The 17767-nt window shown below is 43.0% G+C and overlaps 1 protein-coding gene across 1 annotated transcript in view; it reads right to left on the reverse strand.

Annotated features, from left to right (window-relative positions):
* RETREG1 (reticulophagy regulator 1) overlaps positions 1–11011 on the reverse strand; it is a 64194-nt gene extending 53183 nt beyond the window's left edge. Inside the window, exon 1 of the mRNA XM_062617676.1 lies at positions 10711–11011. Within this exon, the coding sequence (XP_062473660.1) occupies positions 10711–10967 (257 nt within the window). The 5' untranslated portion in view covers positions 10968–11011. The remainder of the gene's footprint in view (positions 1–10710) is intronic.
* Positions 11012–17767: the final 6756 nt, after the last annotated feature.

A 17767-nucleotide genomic window follows, 5' to 3' on the forward strand; every position in this document is an offset into this window, starting at 1 on the left:
TAGAGAAAAGTGATGACAAGGTAGGCTCTTTCAAAGCTGCCCACGCATAGCTCATTAAATCAAAACTCCTAATAGCTTTGCAGCATGTTGTTCCACTATTTTTCTTGGTAATAATCTTCAGCATTTAAAATTCTTGATTCTGTTTAAGGATTAAATTCAACTGCACTGAAGACTTTGTTTACCCTACTTATTTAACTATTTAACTTACTGATAATGGGGAACAAGGAGACAGATGTGACATTGTATAAAAAAATCAAATTATGACTTTGGGGAGCAAACAAGAGGAATTAGAAATGTGTGCACGTCTACAGGGGTATGATATAATAGGCATCACAGAAACATAGTGGGATGGCTCCTATGACTGGAGTCTTGGAATGGAAGGTTACAGGCTTTTTAGAAAAGACAGGCCATGCAGGCGGGGAGGGGGAGTTGCCCTTTATGTTAGGGATAGGCTGGAGAGTATGGAACTCTGTCTGGGGACAGGTGAGCAGTCCACAGAGAGTTTGTGGGTCAGGGTTAAAGGGAATATAGCTATGGGAAACATTACTGTGGGGATCTGTTACAGACCGCCTGATCAAGGAGAACCTGCAGATGAAGCACTCTATAGACAGATAGGAAAAGCCTCACGCTCGCAGGCCCTGGTTCTCATGGGTGACTTCAACCACCCTGACATCTGTTGGAAGGACAGTACAGCCCAGCACAAGCAATCCAGGAGGTTCCTTGATCGTGTGGAAGACAACTTCCTGCTTCAAGTAATAGAGGAGCTGAAAAGTAGAGGTGCCATGCTTGACCTTGTGCTCACCAACAGGGAAAGGCTCGTTGGAAATATGACGCTCCAAGGCAGCCCTGGATGCAGTGATCATGAGATGGTCAAATTAGAGATCCTCAGGACAGTGAGAAGAGCGTGCAGCAAGCTCACTGCCCTGGAATTCAAAAGAGCAGACTTTGGCCTCTTCAGGAACCTGCTTAGTAAGGTTCCATGGGATACAGCCCTAGCAGGCAGGGGGGCCCAAGACTGTTGGTTGATATACAAGGATCACCTGCTACAAGCTCAGGAGTGTTGCATCCCAACCAGAAGGAAGCACAGCAGGAGGGCCAGGAGACCTCCTTGGGTAGATAAGGAGCTGCTGAGGAAAATTCAAATGAAAAAAGAGACTTATAAAAGGTGGAAGCAAGGACAGGTGGCCTGGGAAGAGTACAGGGATGTTGTCCAGGAAGCTAGGGACCAGGTTAGGAAAGCTAAGGCCCACTTAGAATTAAACTTGGCTAGGGATATTAAGGATAACAGGAAGGGATTCTACAGGTACATAGCAAATAAAAAACAGACTAGGGAGAACATAGGCCCCCTCAGGAAGCTCTCAGGAGAACTGGTTACACAGCATTTGGAGAAGGCTGAGGTTATGAATGACTTCTTTGCCTCGGTCTTCACTGGCAAAGGCTCTGACCAAACCACCCAAGTCTTGGAAGGCAGATGCAGGGACTGTGAGAATGAAGACGTTGTGCCCACTGCAGGAGAGGATCTGGTTTGAGACCATCTTAAAAATCTGAACCTGCACAAGTCCGTGGGTCCTGATGAAATCCATCTGTGGGTCCTGAAGGAGCTGACAAATGAAGTTGCGAAGCCACTGGCCGTCATCACAGTCAGGTGAAGCTCCTAATGACTGGAAAAAGGGAAATATAACCCCCATGTTCAAGAAGGGGAAAATGGATGACCTGGGAAATTACAGACCAGTCAGTCTCACCTCTGTGCCTGGCAAAATCTTGGAGCAGATTCTCCTGGAAGGCATGCTAAGGCACATGAAAAACAACAAGGTGCTTGGTGACAGCCAGCATGGCTTCACTAAGGGGAAATCCTGCCTGACCAATTTGGTGGCCTTCTATGATGGGGCTATGAAACTGAGGGACAGGGGCAGAGCAGTTGATGTCATCTACCTGGACTTGTGTAAAGCGTTTGACACTGTCCCACACAACATCCTTGTCTCTAAATTGGAGAGACATCAATTTGATAGGTGGACCACTCGGTGGATAAAGAACTGGCTGGATGGCCACACGCAAAGAGTTGTGGTCAATGGCTCAATGTCCAGCTGGAGACCAGTAACGAGTGGCGTCCCTCAGGGATCAGTGTTGGAACCGGTCTTGTTCAACATCTTTGTCGCTGACATGGACAGTGGGATTGAGTGTGCCCTCAGCAAGTTTGCTGATGACACCAAGCTGTGTGGTTTGGTTGATACGCTGGAGGGAAGGAATGCCATCCAGAGGGACCTTGACACGCTTGTGAGGTGGGCTGATGCCAGCCTCATGAAGTTTAACCATAACAAGTGCAAGGTCCTATACCTGGGTCGGAGCAATCCCAGGCACAGCTACAGGTTGGGCAGAGAAGAGATTCAGAGAAGCCCTGCGGAGAAGGACGTGAGGGTGTCGGTTGATGAGAAAATGAACATGAGCAGGCAGTGTGCGCTTGCAGCCCAGAAAGCCAACCATATCCTGGGCTGCATCAAAAGGAGCATGACCAGCAGGTCGAAGGAGGTGATCCTGCCCCTTTACTCTGCTCTTGTGAGACCTCACCTGGAGTATTGTGTGCAGTTCTGGTGTCCTCAACATAAAAAGGACATGGAACTGTTGGAACAAGTCCAGAGGAGGGTCACGAGGATGATCAGGGGACTGGAGCACCTCCCATATGAAGACAGGCAGTCTGTCTGTAATTCCGTGGGTCATCCATTTTCCCCTTCTTGAAAATGGGGGTTATATTTCCCTTTTTCCAGTCATCGGGAACTTCACCTGACTGCCATGATTTCTGAAATATGATGGCCAGCGGCTTCGCAACTTCATTTGTCAGCTCCCTCAGGACCTGCGGATAGATTTCATCAGGACCCACGGACTTGTGCAGGTTCAGATTTTTAAGATGGTCTCGAACCAGTTCCTCTTCTACAGTGGGCGCAAGGTCTTCATTCTCACAGTCCCTGCGTCTGCCTTCCAAGACTTGGGTGGTTTGGTCATAGCCTTTGCCAGTGAAGATGGAGGCAAAGAAGTCATTCAGAACCTCAGCCTTCTCCAAATCCTGTATAGCCAGTTCTCCCGAGAGCTTCCTGAGGGGACCTACGTTCTCCCTAGTCTGTCTTTTATTTGCTATGTACCTGTAGAATCCCTTCCTGTTATCCTTAATACCCCTAGCCAAGTTTAATTCTAAGTGGGCCTTAGCTTTCCTAACCTGGTCCCTAGCTTCCCGGACAACATCCCTGTACTCTTCCCAGGCCACCTGTCCTTGCTTCCACTTTTTATAAGCCTCTTTTTTCATTTGAATTTTCCTCAGCAGCTCCTTATCCACCCAAGGATGTCTCCTGGTCCTCCTGCTGTGCTTCCTTCGGGTCGGGATGCAACACTCCTGAGCTCGTAGCAGGTGATCCTTGTATATCAACCAAGAGTCTTGACCCCCCCCCTGCCCCCTACGGGTATTTTGGTGAAATGTTCAAGAACCATGCCCTGGCTAATAATAATAAAAAAAGAATAACCTTTTGACAAGGTTCCTATAGCCATGAAGGTCAGATTGAAGGAAAAGATGGAGCAAGAAATGCAGCTGAAATCCCATGGCAAAAGCAAGTCTCTACATAGTAGAACAGCGACAGAGTAGAAGAGCAACACATTAAAACTCATCTGGCTATAGAGCTCCTTTATTTGCTCCTGCTTAACAAACACTTACTTACATCTTAAAATTAGAGCCAAAACTCTTCAGAGTACTTTTGTGGGGTTCTAGATAGCACAGGTCAGTATATACTTGTGCTCTTCTTAAGTGGTAAGGTGAAAATCCATGAGCACCTTCCAGACATAGATTACTGTAGAACCAGTCTTCTTCCATAAGACACACGTAAGCAAGCATGGGCTATGACATAAACTGGATGGAAAATGGCTCTCACCAGTACAGAACAAATATTTCTACTGCATTTTGAGAATGCTTAACTGCTAACAGGTGGTTTGTTTTTTTTTTAATCTGTTAATTTTAAAGATATGCCTACTCCTGCTCTTACAGAGAACTGCCCGACAACATTTCAGACAGACACCTACAGTGATGGTATGTATGTAAGGAAAAGATTTTGTCTCAACTGTTTCCTGGTGGCCACTCTTTCCTGCTTAGAGTTGAAGGTAGACTGCTCTTCCATGCTTACTGCAGGAGTGATCAGCACCAGACTGGTTGCAACAAATTCTGATGCCCATCTCAAGCAAGAAGTCTGGGGAAAGGGAGGAGGGTTAATTTTCTTCTGAATTAAGCACTAAATGCACTTCCTCAAGAACACTGCTGAAATATGCTGCAAGGCAGTACCAAAAAGCTTGTGTTCTTATTACTGGCTCAGCCATTTAGTTTCCCTTCTTGTGAATCAAGAAGCAGTAATATATATTAAATTCTACTGTATTTTATTTAAAGGTAACATAGCACCTTAAATCTAACTGAAAAAACACCCCAAAGCAGATTTGCAAAACGTGCCTTTTACACCTATTAAACATGTGAATTAGCAACTATATGAATTGGTTTTAGATGTAAAAGATTTTCCATATTAAGCTTCTGTATGTATCAAAATGCAGTTATATAGAAGTATTAAAATCCAAATGCTCAAGTATTCGACACATCTGAAGTCCCAAAACTCAGTAATTCAGTATTTTTCCTGTTGTTCCTTCAGTACATCTTGGTCTGAGCCAAGGTATCAGCATATGCGTTCAAGAATTACAGTGCAAAACTCATTTTCCCATCCCTGCACAAAAAGTGTAAATACACAAGACAGAACAAGTTAGGCAGGCTTTTTTTATAGAACCTATTTATATAATAGAATTTGAGAGACTTACTGTATTGATATGGTATTTAACTATTTGCATATTTGAACGATATAAAAAACTGTTGTAAGCTGATTCCCTGTCGCAGAGAGGAAAACATATTACATGTAACAAAATATATTTACATATTGGATGTCACAAATTTTAGAATAAAGACTTTATAAATTCTGTCTAATGAACCTCCTTGCCCCAACAAAAAGCATAATTTGTTAAAGAATTTAATTTCAGAAACATTCACTCCCAATTTTATGTTAATCCAGCTTCATAATATGCACACTGCTACTCTGGGTGCCTCTCAGCTTGAACTCAAACAGCTATATAACTGTTTAGCTGAAGATACCAGAATACTGAAATAGAATGCTTCTTAAAATACATACATTGAAAAATGTTTAAAGTCACTTTTAGTTTAGTGGAGAAAAGTGTAAGCTTCTGTACAGACATAATCTAGGGAGAAAATACCTTTTTCACTTAAAGATTTTTCCAAGTAAGAACGCCATTCAAGAATTTAGGATATCTCAGATTTTTAATAAAATATTTCAAGCAGAATGGAATGAAGAACCAGAAAGCAGTTGACATGTGACTTATATGCTGACTAGCAAGGAGTTTTGAATTGGATAGTGCCCAGAAGACTAACAATTCTATCATTAAATACATAAAAATAAAAAAAAAAAACAACAAAAAACAGAAGAGGCATGATTATTATTCTAAAACTTGCAGTACTGTCTTTAATTCTTTCTTTGCTAAGACAAAGACAATTCAGTCATCAACCTTTTATTCAAGAAGTTTATTTGTCAGGTTTTATTCAAACGATTAGGATCATATTTATTCAGCCAGAAAGCACAGACCAAATCAAACCTGGCCAATTCTTTAGAAAACCTTCTAGAACTTATTAGGAATAAATATTTTGGAGCAATAAATAAATCTCTTGCATTAAACAGATTTCCACAAACTTAAACTACTACTACTTTGATAGTCAACTGCAGAAGCGGTAGTTCTCTTGGAGGTCTGTGTGCAAGGTTGCAGGGCAAAAGGCCAAGGCTGCTGGGCTATTCTAACTAAAGTTAGTACCACATAGGACACAAATTCAAATTGTTTATTCTCTCTACCCAACTCCAAGAAACAACATTTTAAACTTATAAGTCTAAATAAAAATTAAAATAGTACAATTGTCCAAGCAAAACTATTAGAGCTTTAAAATGCTTTGCATTTGATCACCAAAGAGAAATTTGCTTACATGCTCAGAAATTTGGAAGTATATCGGTGGTCTGGGAAATAGAATCAAGTCAATAATAAAATGTCATTGCAAAATTATCTCACGTTGTTTGCATGGAAATCTCTTGGGGAATGCAGCAGTTAGAATTATGTTTCAACATTTGTGGCTTGTGGATCAGATTTGCTACAACTCATTGCATTCAGATGGGCATATAAAATGAAAAACTGAGGAGGAAGTTTAAATGACCTACACTATACAACCTCTGAGTATACCAAGACATCAAATGCTACAGTTAGATTGGTGAAAATAGGATGGTATTTCCAAGAAAGTCAAAATTATTTTGAATTAAACACATAACATCAAATAATGGGGCTTCCTTTATTCTTGCAGAAACATAACCAGATGACCTCAATTAACCTATGCTCTGGCAAAGTACAGAAGAAATCTTAATCCCATTTTCTCATACAGTGGCAGCAGTTTGATGTTAAACAGTCCACCTCTACCATGCTGCTCTAAATCTCCTTTGCTTTAATGCTCTCATTAGTCCTGTAACATCTAGCACAGAGCATAGCATATCTGCCTAAAACTTCTATTGTTCTCAAAATTCTACTTATTATTTGAAAGGTCTCATTATTTTGAATTAATACATGAAGAAATTATCATTCCTCTCTTAAAACAACTGCTTTAGACAGAAAATTAGTAAAACAGAATAAACCCAAGTCAGGCTGCTATTTGTCTGTTCTCCTCTGTTCAGCATTTCTATTTTCCAGAGTTGCCAACCTGGATTTGGTCCTAAATTGTTCAGTAATGCTCGCTTTGCCTCAGTTCCTCAATTATCCCATTTGTTTTATTTTCTGATTGATCCTGTTTTCATCTTACTGGTTGGAAAATGCTGTAAACTGTCCAGGTTTTTATGTAACACCATCTGGCTCTTAAACAATGTCAATTTTCTTTCCTGTAAACCAATCTCAGCCAAAACTCTGCAAGCTGTCACTAAAAAGCTCTTGATTGATTTATTCTCTCATACAATGAAAACATTCATTAGGTCTGAGACCAACCAAAAAAACCAAATCTGAGCATAGATAGTGACAAAAGACACTATTTTTAATGGTATATTTGGAGAGCATACATACTGTCTAAGCATACCGTTTAAATCAAGGAACGAGACTAGTATTCCAGAACTGTTCAGTTAATCTTTTCATCCACTACTGTCACATTGCTAACAACAGACCTGCAGTAACACAGAAATTTGTATATCAAAAAGCATGTAAAAAACTTCAAAGAAAAATTCGGACTTGGGCTAGCAATGAGAACAGCAAACAGGGTAATGCAATAAATTTGTTCCACAAGGAGACAGAAACAGAGAAAAGGTCTATTACATCTTAGCCTTTCCACTCCCTCTCTTCCCAAGAAACCCTATGGAAATCAGTCATTTGGAAACTGGTGAATAGATGCAACTGATGCATCTACAGATGACCTTGCAAGACACATTAATGTTTTATGTTTGAAACATCTACCTGCAAATATAAAACATGTATTTGAAACAAATATCTGCGAACTACAAAAGACATAACAGCATGGAATTACTAAAAATAAACTTGTCCTCTTGACCTCATAGAAATATTCAAGACGACAGATTGGGAGAACAAAATGAAAAGCTGCCACTATTCCCTCTTCCCCATACACAAACACAAAGCAATAATTAGGCTGGAATACTAGCTTAAAATCCAGGATTAGTCCAGAGTTTCTCTGCTCTTGGGGAAATTATTCACTTTCTTAGTATTACACATGTAAAATGGTGTTGGGGGGGGAAGAGAATCTTTTTCTCCTGTGGTATTTTGACTTCAGTTTGTAAACTACCTACAGCAGAACAACAGTACCCATATCACACTTCAAATGCTTAGGTGCTAAATGATACATATTTAACCCTTGGTAATTTTAAAGATTTTCATTTGGGATCATTTGGAGTGGAGGGGGTTAAAACTGCTCATGGTGAATAAATAACAGAAGTGTAAGTGAAAAATGTTTCTCCAGTAACAGATTTTTTTTTTCCCCTTTAATTGCCAGCCTTGTTTCCATAAAATTTTATGGAATGTTAGTTCACTGAATATGCCAGTATACATAAAATCTAAATTGTATGATAATTAATATCTGATACATTCAATAAAAATAGTCAAGTAAAGCAAATGGTGTCAGATTTTGCAGGGTCTGAACTTCAGTGCAGCCTTTATGTTAGGAATCAAAGGGAAGTGAAAAATGGTGCAGTACTGCCTAGCCTAAAAAGGTCCTGATCAAGAACTAGTTGCTTTAAGTCTTATTAAATAGTCCATGATGATTTGTTAGGAATATTAAAAAACAGAAGGAAACAATGAAATTAAATTAGTAAATTTCTTGTACCTATAAGAATATTATTTCAGTACTAAACGTGGAAGATGCATTTATATACAGTAACATGGTTAAATATTTTTAAGAAGAGGTTACAACTGAATATTAAAAAACAAACAAAACCAAAACAAAACCAAAAAACACAAACAAACAACAACAAAAATCACAAAGCCCAGAGGATTTTGTGACACTACAGAAACAGTTGACCCTCAGCAGCTGCTACTGCAAGAGTTTACACATGAAGTGTTTTTAGTGTTTTGAACCGCATACATATAAGAACTAAACTAACCGTGAGGGAAAACACACTCCCACCAAAATTAAATAGATGGGAGGAAAGAACTATCACTATTTTTCCAACATCTAGAAAACTGTAAAATTAAAACTTTACACACACACACACACACACACACCCATCTACCAGCACTACTGCTGACCTAAGGAGAGACTTCTCCCCTCGTTCAGTACAGACGTCAACACTGAGAAACACAGAGATAAGAAGCCCTACACATGGGGAGCGACTCTACCTCTGCATGGGGACAGGGATACTTGTAGACACACAACAAAGAAAGATGACGGACATGAACCAGTAACTGGGTAATGTTTCTTCAGCCTAGGCTCTGGCCAGCACAAAGCCACGTTTGAGAGACTTCACAGTCCTGAAGCAGCAGCGACTGAGTCATCACAAACCAGGCTGACCAGCTGGATCTCAAATGAGAAAGAAGCAGCAGCAAACACACTGTGCTGCAAATGCTTATGATGCCAGCACCAAACAGGAAACACGAAACTAGACTTAAACAACTGTTTCATTTTCAAAGTATCAGATTTCATAGGTTTGCCAACAAGATCCTTCCCGTTGCTCTTCAGTCACAAAGCTGGCCACCATACCTACTTCTACATATGTCCTGGTTAGCCTTTAACTGTCAAAACTCCCTGCCACCAGTACTGCAAACTTCCTGCTTTCCCAGCAGCTATACATATATATCTATATAATCAGCTAATACTCTTTGTTTAACAGAATACATTTCTGCATCACACTATCCCTGAAAATTTTATCTGAGCCATGAGCCAAAGAAACATAAAGCATTATGACTCCTCCAAACTGCTGAAAGAACAGATGATCTCTAAAGCATACAGAAAATGAGAGCAAAACCATGTAACTTCCTCTATGAAAGGATTTACGATGGATACCTAAGAGCAAGGTGGATAATGAAAGTCAACCTAAATTAGACATCACACACACTGCTTCTGGGATTAAAGAGGATAAAATGATTCTGAAAATATTTGCATAGAGATACTTTCTTGTGCAATGCAAACCTTCAGAAAGTTCTCTTTCCATGACCTGGATCTCATGTTTAAACATCACACTGTTAAGAGTTACAGAGAACTAACTGGAGCTTGCAATTAATCCGCCTCTTTGCAAGCAGGCATACAGCAACATTTTATATCAGAAAACAAAAATCACAGGCATCACCAACACGTAAGATCAGGGGAAAGTCCTGAAGAAGTTTCACACAGAAAGACATTCCTTTTTTCCTTACAGAAAGAAACAAGAGTTGCTACATGTGCAGTGAACACTTCCCTAGGCTAATTTCTGGGGTTTATTCAATAAAACTATATCTGACTAGAAAAAGCTTAGTCGAAAGAGAGAACTGGTGCACTGCAGCAGCATTCCCACTGTCCCCACTAACTAGGCCACCAACGTGGAAAAGCATGCACACCCTTAATAAACTCTGAGGTAATGGACCACGGCAGCAACTCAGCACTGACTACGGCTCAAGGCCTGATTTCAGGTTTCAAAACTCCGCACAGAAAAGCAGGCCCATCGCTCATCTCAGCTACAAGAAAAGCAACTTCTCAGTAGGGCGTGACGCAGCCGCCCAGGTCAGCCTTCCTCTGGGGCTCCTTGCTACTGTAAGAAATGGGAGAAAAAGGGGCGAGCAGAAAGGAGGCACACAAGAACCCGGTAACGCAGATGTACACAACCCAAGGGCTACATCGTGCCCCAGCGCGGCTGCCGGGCGCAGGAGAGAGATGGCGCAGGTGAAGAGGAACGCCAGACCTTCCCCGTGGAAGAGCAGGGACAGTGGGTCAGCTCTCCTCAAAGGACCGGGACAGGAGAAGCCGTGGGGGAAAATAACCCTCCCGGAGGGCAAGCGCAGCGCGGAGGAGGGGGAAGAGGTGGGGAGGCGCCCGTCAGCGGGCGGGGCGGCGGAGGCAGGTCGGGCTGGGGCGTCCCTCTCCCGGGAGGAGGGTTTCCGACCCCGCTCCCCATCGCGTCCGGTATCGCTCACCAGAAAAGCAGGTTAGCGCAGACGAAGCCGCCCAGGCTGTGGAGGGGCCGCTCCCAGCTCAGCGCCGCCGCGATGCAGCAGCCCACAGCCAGACCCGTGTCCCCCAGCAGAGCCGCGGCCCCGCCTGACAGCTCGGCCGGCTCCGTATCCTGGGCTGCCGCACCTCGCTCCTCGACGGCCTCCGCCCGCTCCCGCCCGCTGCCACCACGCTCCCCTCCCGACTCCGGCTCCGCAACAGAGAGCTGCGCGCTCGCCATGGCTCGCTGGCGGCCGCCGGACTCCGCTGGGCCGGGCGGGGCTGAGGCGGGGCCGTGGTGGGGTTGGGGCGGGGCGCGCTGCCGGGGGGCGGGGTCCGCAGCGCAGCCGTTAACCGCCGCGACCCGAGCACCTGGAGGCTGCTCGCCCGGCAGGTGCCGCGAGGGGCTGCGCATGCGCGTGGCAGGTGCCGGCGGGCGGTGCTCGATGAGTACGGGTGGCGGCGTGCGCGCGGAGAGGGTGATGCGCGAGGCCGCGTCCCCCCGCGGCTCCTGCCGCTCCTCACACACACCTGCCCCTGCGCGTCCCCTAACCCCCCCTCACACACACCCGTTCCCCCCAACACCCCCCTAATAACCATCATGCGACCCTCATGACTCCATCGCGCGCACTCCCCTCACGCCCGCTGTACAGCACCCCCCTCCACAACGCCCGCGCACACAGCCCACACGCCTCGCGCTCCCGTCCCGCCTGTACGGCCCTTGGAATGGCAGGTGGTGGGCTTAAGCGCGGAGCGGGTGTTCCAACCGCCTGCGCCTTCTGGCGAGAGGGGCTTTCGCCCAGGTTGCCCAAGTGACCAGGGAATGGTGTTGGGAGGTTTGGTTCCCTTCCGGCGAAAGCTGGGAAGCCAGCCAGTTTGTCAGTTTGGGAGATGGTGTGGGGTGAAACCTGCCAGAAGATGTTACTACTTCTTCATCTCTTTTTTGCGTATATACTACAGCTAAGCAGCAGCCTCCAAAATCCTAAAAAAGAAAGGAAGTAAATTGTTGCTGTCGCAGCGCTAGGAACTTCTGAGACCGTGAAGGAGGCTGCAGGAGTTTCATGCATTCCATCCATATCTTGAGTACCCAAGAAATGTACTTGAAAATCCATACTGTGTTGTCCTGTCATCTCCACTACTACATTCCTGGCCAGCCTCAGGGTCAAGGTGGGAGCTTGACACTTCCCTCTAATGTGGTGGTGGGCATAATAGCTAATGTGAGCCCTGGGGAACTGAGTTCTAAGAGCATGCCTGGTGAGAAATGGTGCTCACCCGTTCTGCTGCTGAGCACAGTCAAAATTGGAGTCAAAGAACATGTCTTGGTGTAAACTGCATAAATTTAAATGATTTTAGTCTTAAGAGCAAAGTAACAAAAATAGAAGAATAATTTTGGATTGGAAGTTAACATCTGTTTCTAGCTTAATTGAGGACCCCGTTTGCTTTGGGTTTTTGTGGGAACAGGAGTGATACTCCCTTGATGCTACTTGAAGGTCAACATGCCTTGTTTTCTCTGAGGTAAAAGAGCACAAAGCAAGATCACAAAATTAACTAAGTTGCAGTGTTGACTGTGGGTTCAAACCTGCTCTGTGTTTTGATCAGATGATCTTAGGAAGGAGTCAAGTTTCTTCCCTGATTCCACCTGCTCTATGCAGCGTATGAATTGTACTCAAGAGGAAACATACAAGACGGTATTCTACGTAACCTTTTCTGAAGGACATCTTAGTTTTATACTAATTTGTTGTACTACTGTGCTCTTACCTCTAAGAACCAAGCAGAATAATAAGCCCAGCTAAAAAGTGATTAAATATTGTCTTTGAAGGTCTGAAAGCAAAAGGAAAGAGAGGCTCGCTGAAGCAACTCAAAAACATGGATAGAAAAGAAAGGGTATAGGAAGTAGTTGCAGCAAGACTGGAGAAACACTTTGTTGTTTTGCTTTAGTTTTGTGCTGTTGAATAAAAACTGCCTTAAAAAGATGGTCAAAACAGGGTGTCCTCACCATGCTGGAAGACAGGCAGATATGTGTGCTGGTGATTGCTTATCTGAGCACTGAGCACTCCTGGTGTCACTTGAGCATGTGATGCTTCTCTAGGGTGAGTGCAGTGGCTTCCTGCAGGTATCGATTCCCTGGTTTGGGGAGTGGGAGTGCAGGGAATCTTATCAGTAAAACCAGCATCTTCTCACAAGGAAAAAGGGGCAGCAAAAGGAATAGAAATGAAGAAGGTTCTCCTGTACTTATCCTTCTCTTTTTCAGGTCACTGTAGGGTGCTGTGTTACCTGTGCCAAGCTGCTGTTCTAGTGAGCACTGTCCGTAACTTGCCAAAACCACCCCCAGTTTAGCCAGCAGCAGTTTGCTTTCCCTTGCTAGCATTCAGTTACTTCAGTCACATGAACTGTCCTGTCCAGCGTCTAAGTCCAGCTGACTCCAAACAGTTACTAGGTAAGCCTGAAGAGAATCCAGGTGTTCCTTACGCACTTTTGAACTGATCATGAAATTCTTAGCCCCAGAAAGGACGCTGTGGTTAAAATGTTTAAATTTTGGTTTAACCAGCAGTAGATAGTGGCAACAAAATCCTATGGCCCTAAGGATTATAACCATGGCAGGTTTCAGGTGATCCTTCCTTACCAATATTACACTTAAAAACCTAACTAACCAAAATGTTTGAGGACAATTGTGTGCTCACTCCTCCATAATTTATACTCTGTGCTGTACTCCCAGTCACAGGGGTTCACAGAAAAGGGGAGATGGAACCTGAGAAGGGAGGATGAGGTGGGATTTCAGTGAGCAGGATAGATTACAGATACGGGAACTCTTTCAGATTTTGGTTAAACTTGCATCCATTTTAGATTATTGGCCTTTTCTTTCCTGACCTATATCACGAAGGATATGAACAGAAATTAGAAAAAAGTTCTGCCAGAATAGGTTTTGTAATTTAGCTAACGGGAAAAAAAAAAAAAAAAAAAGCTTCAAGTACTGATGGATGTGAGCTCTCTCTCCTTTTTACACTGCTGATAGTTCTTGGGCTGGGTTTATATAAATGAGCTTACTGAAAGCACTCTGGTATAAACATCAGTGTGAAAGAAGAGATGGATGATTCACTCCCAGATGTCGAAAATGTAGATGTCTTTTTCAGAAAAAAATAGTAGGAAATACGTTGTCTGTCTTTGATCTTTCTTCATTTTGATGTTTTGCCTGCCAGGATTTAAAAGGTTTATGTGCAGTTTGTGAGTTTGTGCTGGGAAAAAACTAGGACTAGCACCCAGTACACAGTTGCACGTGTGAGCTGTAATGCCTAAATTAGGTTAGGGGCTGCGCTTCTGGTGTCGGAGTAAATTATGGATGAAAACTGAGGAGAAAGCTTTGTAAATGATTGTATCAAAGAAGCTTACAATTATCAAAGCATTCTAATGCTTCTGAAACATGTTTGAAAATTCTGATGTCAGCATAGAATGACATTGCTGAATTCAATTGAGGATTCCAGCTCAAAAAAAAACAAACCAAAAAAACAAACCAAACCAAACAAAACACCCCCCCCCCCCCCCCCCCCCCCCAACCCCAACCCCCAAAAAAACAAAACCACCTTGTTTTGGTGGGAATGCTTTGTCACTCCCCTCCTCAACAGGACAGGGGAGAAAAAAATGTTGCAAAAGGCCTGTCATGGGCAAAACAGACTTGACTTGTGGAAATTAGTTTATTACTAATCAAATCAGAGGAGTATAATGAGAAATAAAACCATAACTTAGAATGCCTTCCTCCACCCTTCCCTTCTTCACTCATGACTTTACCTCCTCTCCCACAGTTGTGGGGGTTGTGATCAGTTCATCACATATCTCTGCCACTCCTTCATGCTCAGGGGAGGACACCTCACACTCTTCCCCTGCTCCAGTGTGGGGTCCCTCCCACAGGAGACAGTCATCCACCAAATTCTCCAAAATGAGTCCCTTCCATGTGTTGCAGTTCTTCATGAACTGCACCAGCGTGGGTCCCTTCCATCGGTGCAGTCCTTCAGGAACAGATTGCTCCAGCATGGGTCCCTTCCATGAGTGCATCCTTCCGGAACAGACTGCTCCAGTGTGGGTCCCTTACATGGGTGCATCCTTCAGGAATAAATTGCTCCAGCATGGGTCCCTTCCATGGTGTCTGCAAAGCAGTTGCTCTCACAATATTCTTACTCCTCTCTGGCTACTGTTGCTCCTGCTGAGTAACTTTTCCCCTTCTTGAATATGTTACCTCATAGACACTAACACGGTCACTGGTGGGCTTGGCGTTGGCCAGCATTGGGTCTGTCTTGGAGCTGGACGGCATTGGCTCTGTTGGACATGGAGGAAGCTTCTGGCAGCTTCTCACAGAATCCACCTCTGTAGCCCCATTGCTACCAAACCCTTGTCATGCAAACCCAATACAAACTACCTGGTGGTATAAGATGAAAAATATAACAGAAGTAACGAAATTATATGAATGTTGCTGCTGCTTCTTATCAACAAATATTACTATTTGGTGATTTTTTGTTCCTTCACTGATAGGTTATGCTTCTTCTTAATCCCTGTTTAGGACCTGAGACAAAGGAATTTAGAGAAGAAAATGTGTGTTGACAAACTCAACAGCTATGGCCAAGCCAGTTAAGAAACCACTTAAACCATTTGTTTTTAGCTCAGAAATACTATCAAACAGCAATCTTGTTAAAATTTTATACAATAATATATACAATAGCTGTTCAACACCAAACTGTGTTGCTCTTTTGTCTGTTTAATCATGCCATGTAGAAGATCAATGATTGATTTTTATTGATCTAATTCTGGACCTAATTACTATAATCTCTTAGATAGCATTATCTGCTTGAATATATATGGTAGACAGTCAATAATGACTTTATAGATTTAGCGCCACTCTTTGGTCAACTCCATCTGAGAGGAGGCCAAGCAGGCCAGCAACTTTTTCTAACCCAGCAATTGTTTAGAAGTAAGGTTTTAGAGGTTAGCTCATGCAGGAGCTGTCATTGGCAAGGAAGAATTAAAATTGCTGAGTATCAGCAGATTTGTACATTAGTATTTTGGCTTTATTTGTAGGGAGAGGGATCTAAGCAAAACTATTAGTCTTGTGGTAAAACTAGACAATGTCTTAACTATTATTGTGTAGAAGAAAGTAATTATATGCATTTGATTATTACATTGACTTTATGAACTTAGTTTTTAGATGCGTGCTACATGGGTGATTTGTCAAGAGCTGATGTTTGACACTGCTTTCTTTAAAAGCTGTAGTTCAAGAGATCATGGCTTTCAAGGTGGGAAGCAGCATGAGGGACACAAAACTGAGAGCAGTTGAGCATGGGGAGAGTATGTTTGCTGTGTGGGTAGCCAGAATTGCATTCCCAGCTGCTGTCAGGGAGAGGGCTACAAATTGTGGTCTCCACAGCTAAGGCTAGATGAGGGCAGTGGATGTATCAGCGTGCTCTGGGAAGGGATAATAGCAAAGAGGGAATTTCACTTGAGTGTACAAGGTAGAAATTCTTGGCAATCTGTGAAGAGGACAGTTAGGTGTAATGTTGGGTTTAGCAAACTGTCAAGTTTCTAGTGGGGGTGGGGACTAGGGTAATTCCTAGCTAGAGAAAACTGGATTGTGGCTCCACGCCTGGAACTGACTGTGGTAGCGTGTAGGGGGAAATACTCTCTCAGGAGGGGGCATGTATGAAAAAAGTTAGGGAAGTGTCTTTCAGACGCAGGCTCCTTTATATAGGAATTTCCCAGAGTGCACATAAGATCCTTCTTTAAAATTGAGAAAACACATCTTGAAGATGGGATTTCATCAACATCTACTGGTTTTTAATTTTGACACAGTCAGATGGGAGGATGTTTGTGATCTTATTGTTGGTCAGTTGGTAAATACCAGGAGTGTGATTCAGGGCTGCCAAGGTGTGTGTGAGTGACTAGCAGCAAAGGAAAAAGAAACTGTGAAAAAAAAGGAAGTAATCTAAAAAGTTTGAAAGTTGCTGCTTTAAGATACAGAATAAATGAATTCTTACAAAAATGAGTAGAAAGGTGGCAAAAGGTTTTATTAATTTTTATTAAGGGACTGTAACCATATAAATCACTAAGGAATAATTTTGTTACTAGGGATGGATTTGAGATCCTTTCAAATGTTTTCATTAGCAACACAATTGTAAGAACAGTGTTTTGATGTGTATGAAGCAAAACTAGGTAGAATAATCCTAAAGGAATGCTTTTATGGATAGGAGTAAGAGAAATGGCATGTAACAACATGAAATAAAATATCATATACTTGGGAACTAATCTCAAGAACTAGTTGGAATCTTGTAAATTGATTAAATTTGGTCCTTTTTCCTTCTATCTTTATTGTGCAGAATTTAAAGAATGTTGCTATGAATAGGGCTAGTGAGATTGTGAGATACAGGTAAAGTACTTTCAGTTGATAAGAGTTTTAGACTGTTGTTACAAAGCAACAGTAAGGTGTTTAGAACACTGTACCATCCGCTTCTCCTTTGTTTTGTTCTCCTGCCCCACACTGTTGTCTGCTGGTAAAGCCCAGGTAAAGGAATGCTATGGATGGAGCAACTCGCTGTGTAGTTCACTTCTTTGGACCGCTGCTGCCCTCTTCTGCTTGCTTCTCGTAGCTGTTGCAGTATGTGGTGGTTTTGACGTAACTGCACCAAAAGCCTTGTGTCTGTTGTGACGTGTTGTGGGAAGTTTTGCCAGTGGATTCCTTAAAGATTGAAATTTATTAGATGTTTGCTAGTGATGCGAGTTTAACTGGCATTAACAACTTAGGAGTTTGAAAAAAATAGGAGTAGATAGATTGAACGGTCCATGAACTAATTGCAAGTGCATGTCCCCACAACCTGCAGCCACCTCGCAGCCCTTTGTGTGTATGTGTTTGTGAAGGCATGGTTGTGTCACAGCACGGCTGGTAGCAATATTCCTCTATCATCTATTAGGCCAGCATGACTTGCAGTGGTGTGGCATGTCTATGCTAGGTGTTTGTACTGGTGTGAACCTGTGTGTACCTGTTACAGCCGCATGCTCAGAAAT

The sequence above is a fragment of the Pezoporus occidentalis genome, unplaced genomic scaffold (assembly GCF_034315485.1).
Source record: "Pezoporus occidentalis ecotype Australia unplaced genomic scaffold, CSIRO_AGI_Poc_V1 ctg2, whole genome shotgun sequence".
Taxonomy (NCBI): Eukaryota; Metazoa; Chordata; class Aves; order Psittaciformes; family Psittacidae; genus Pezoporus; species Pezoporus occidentalis.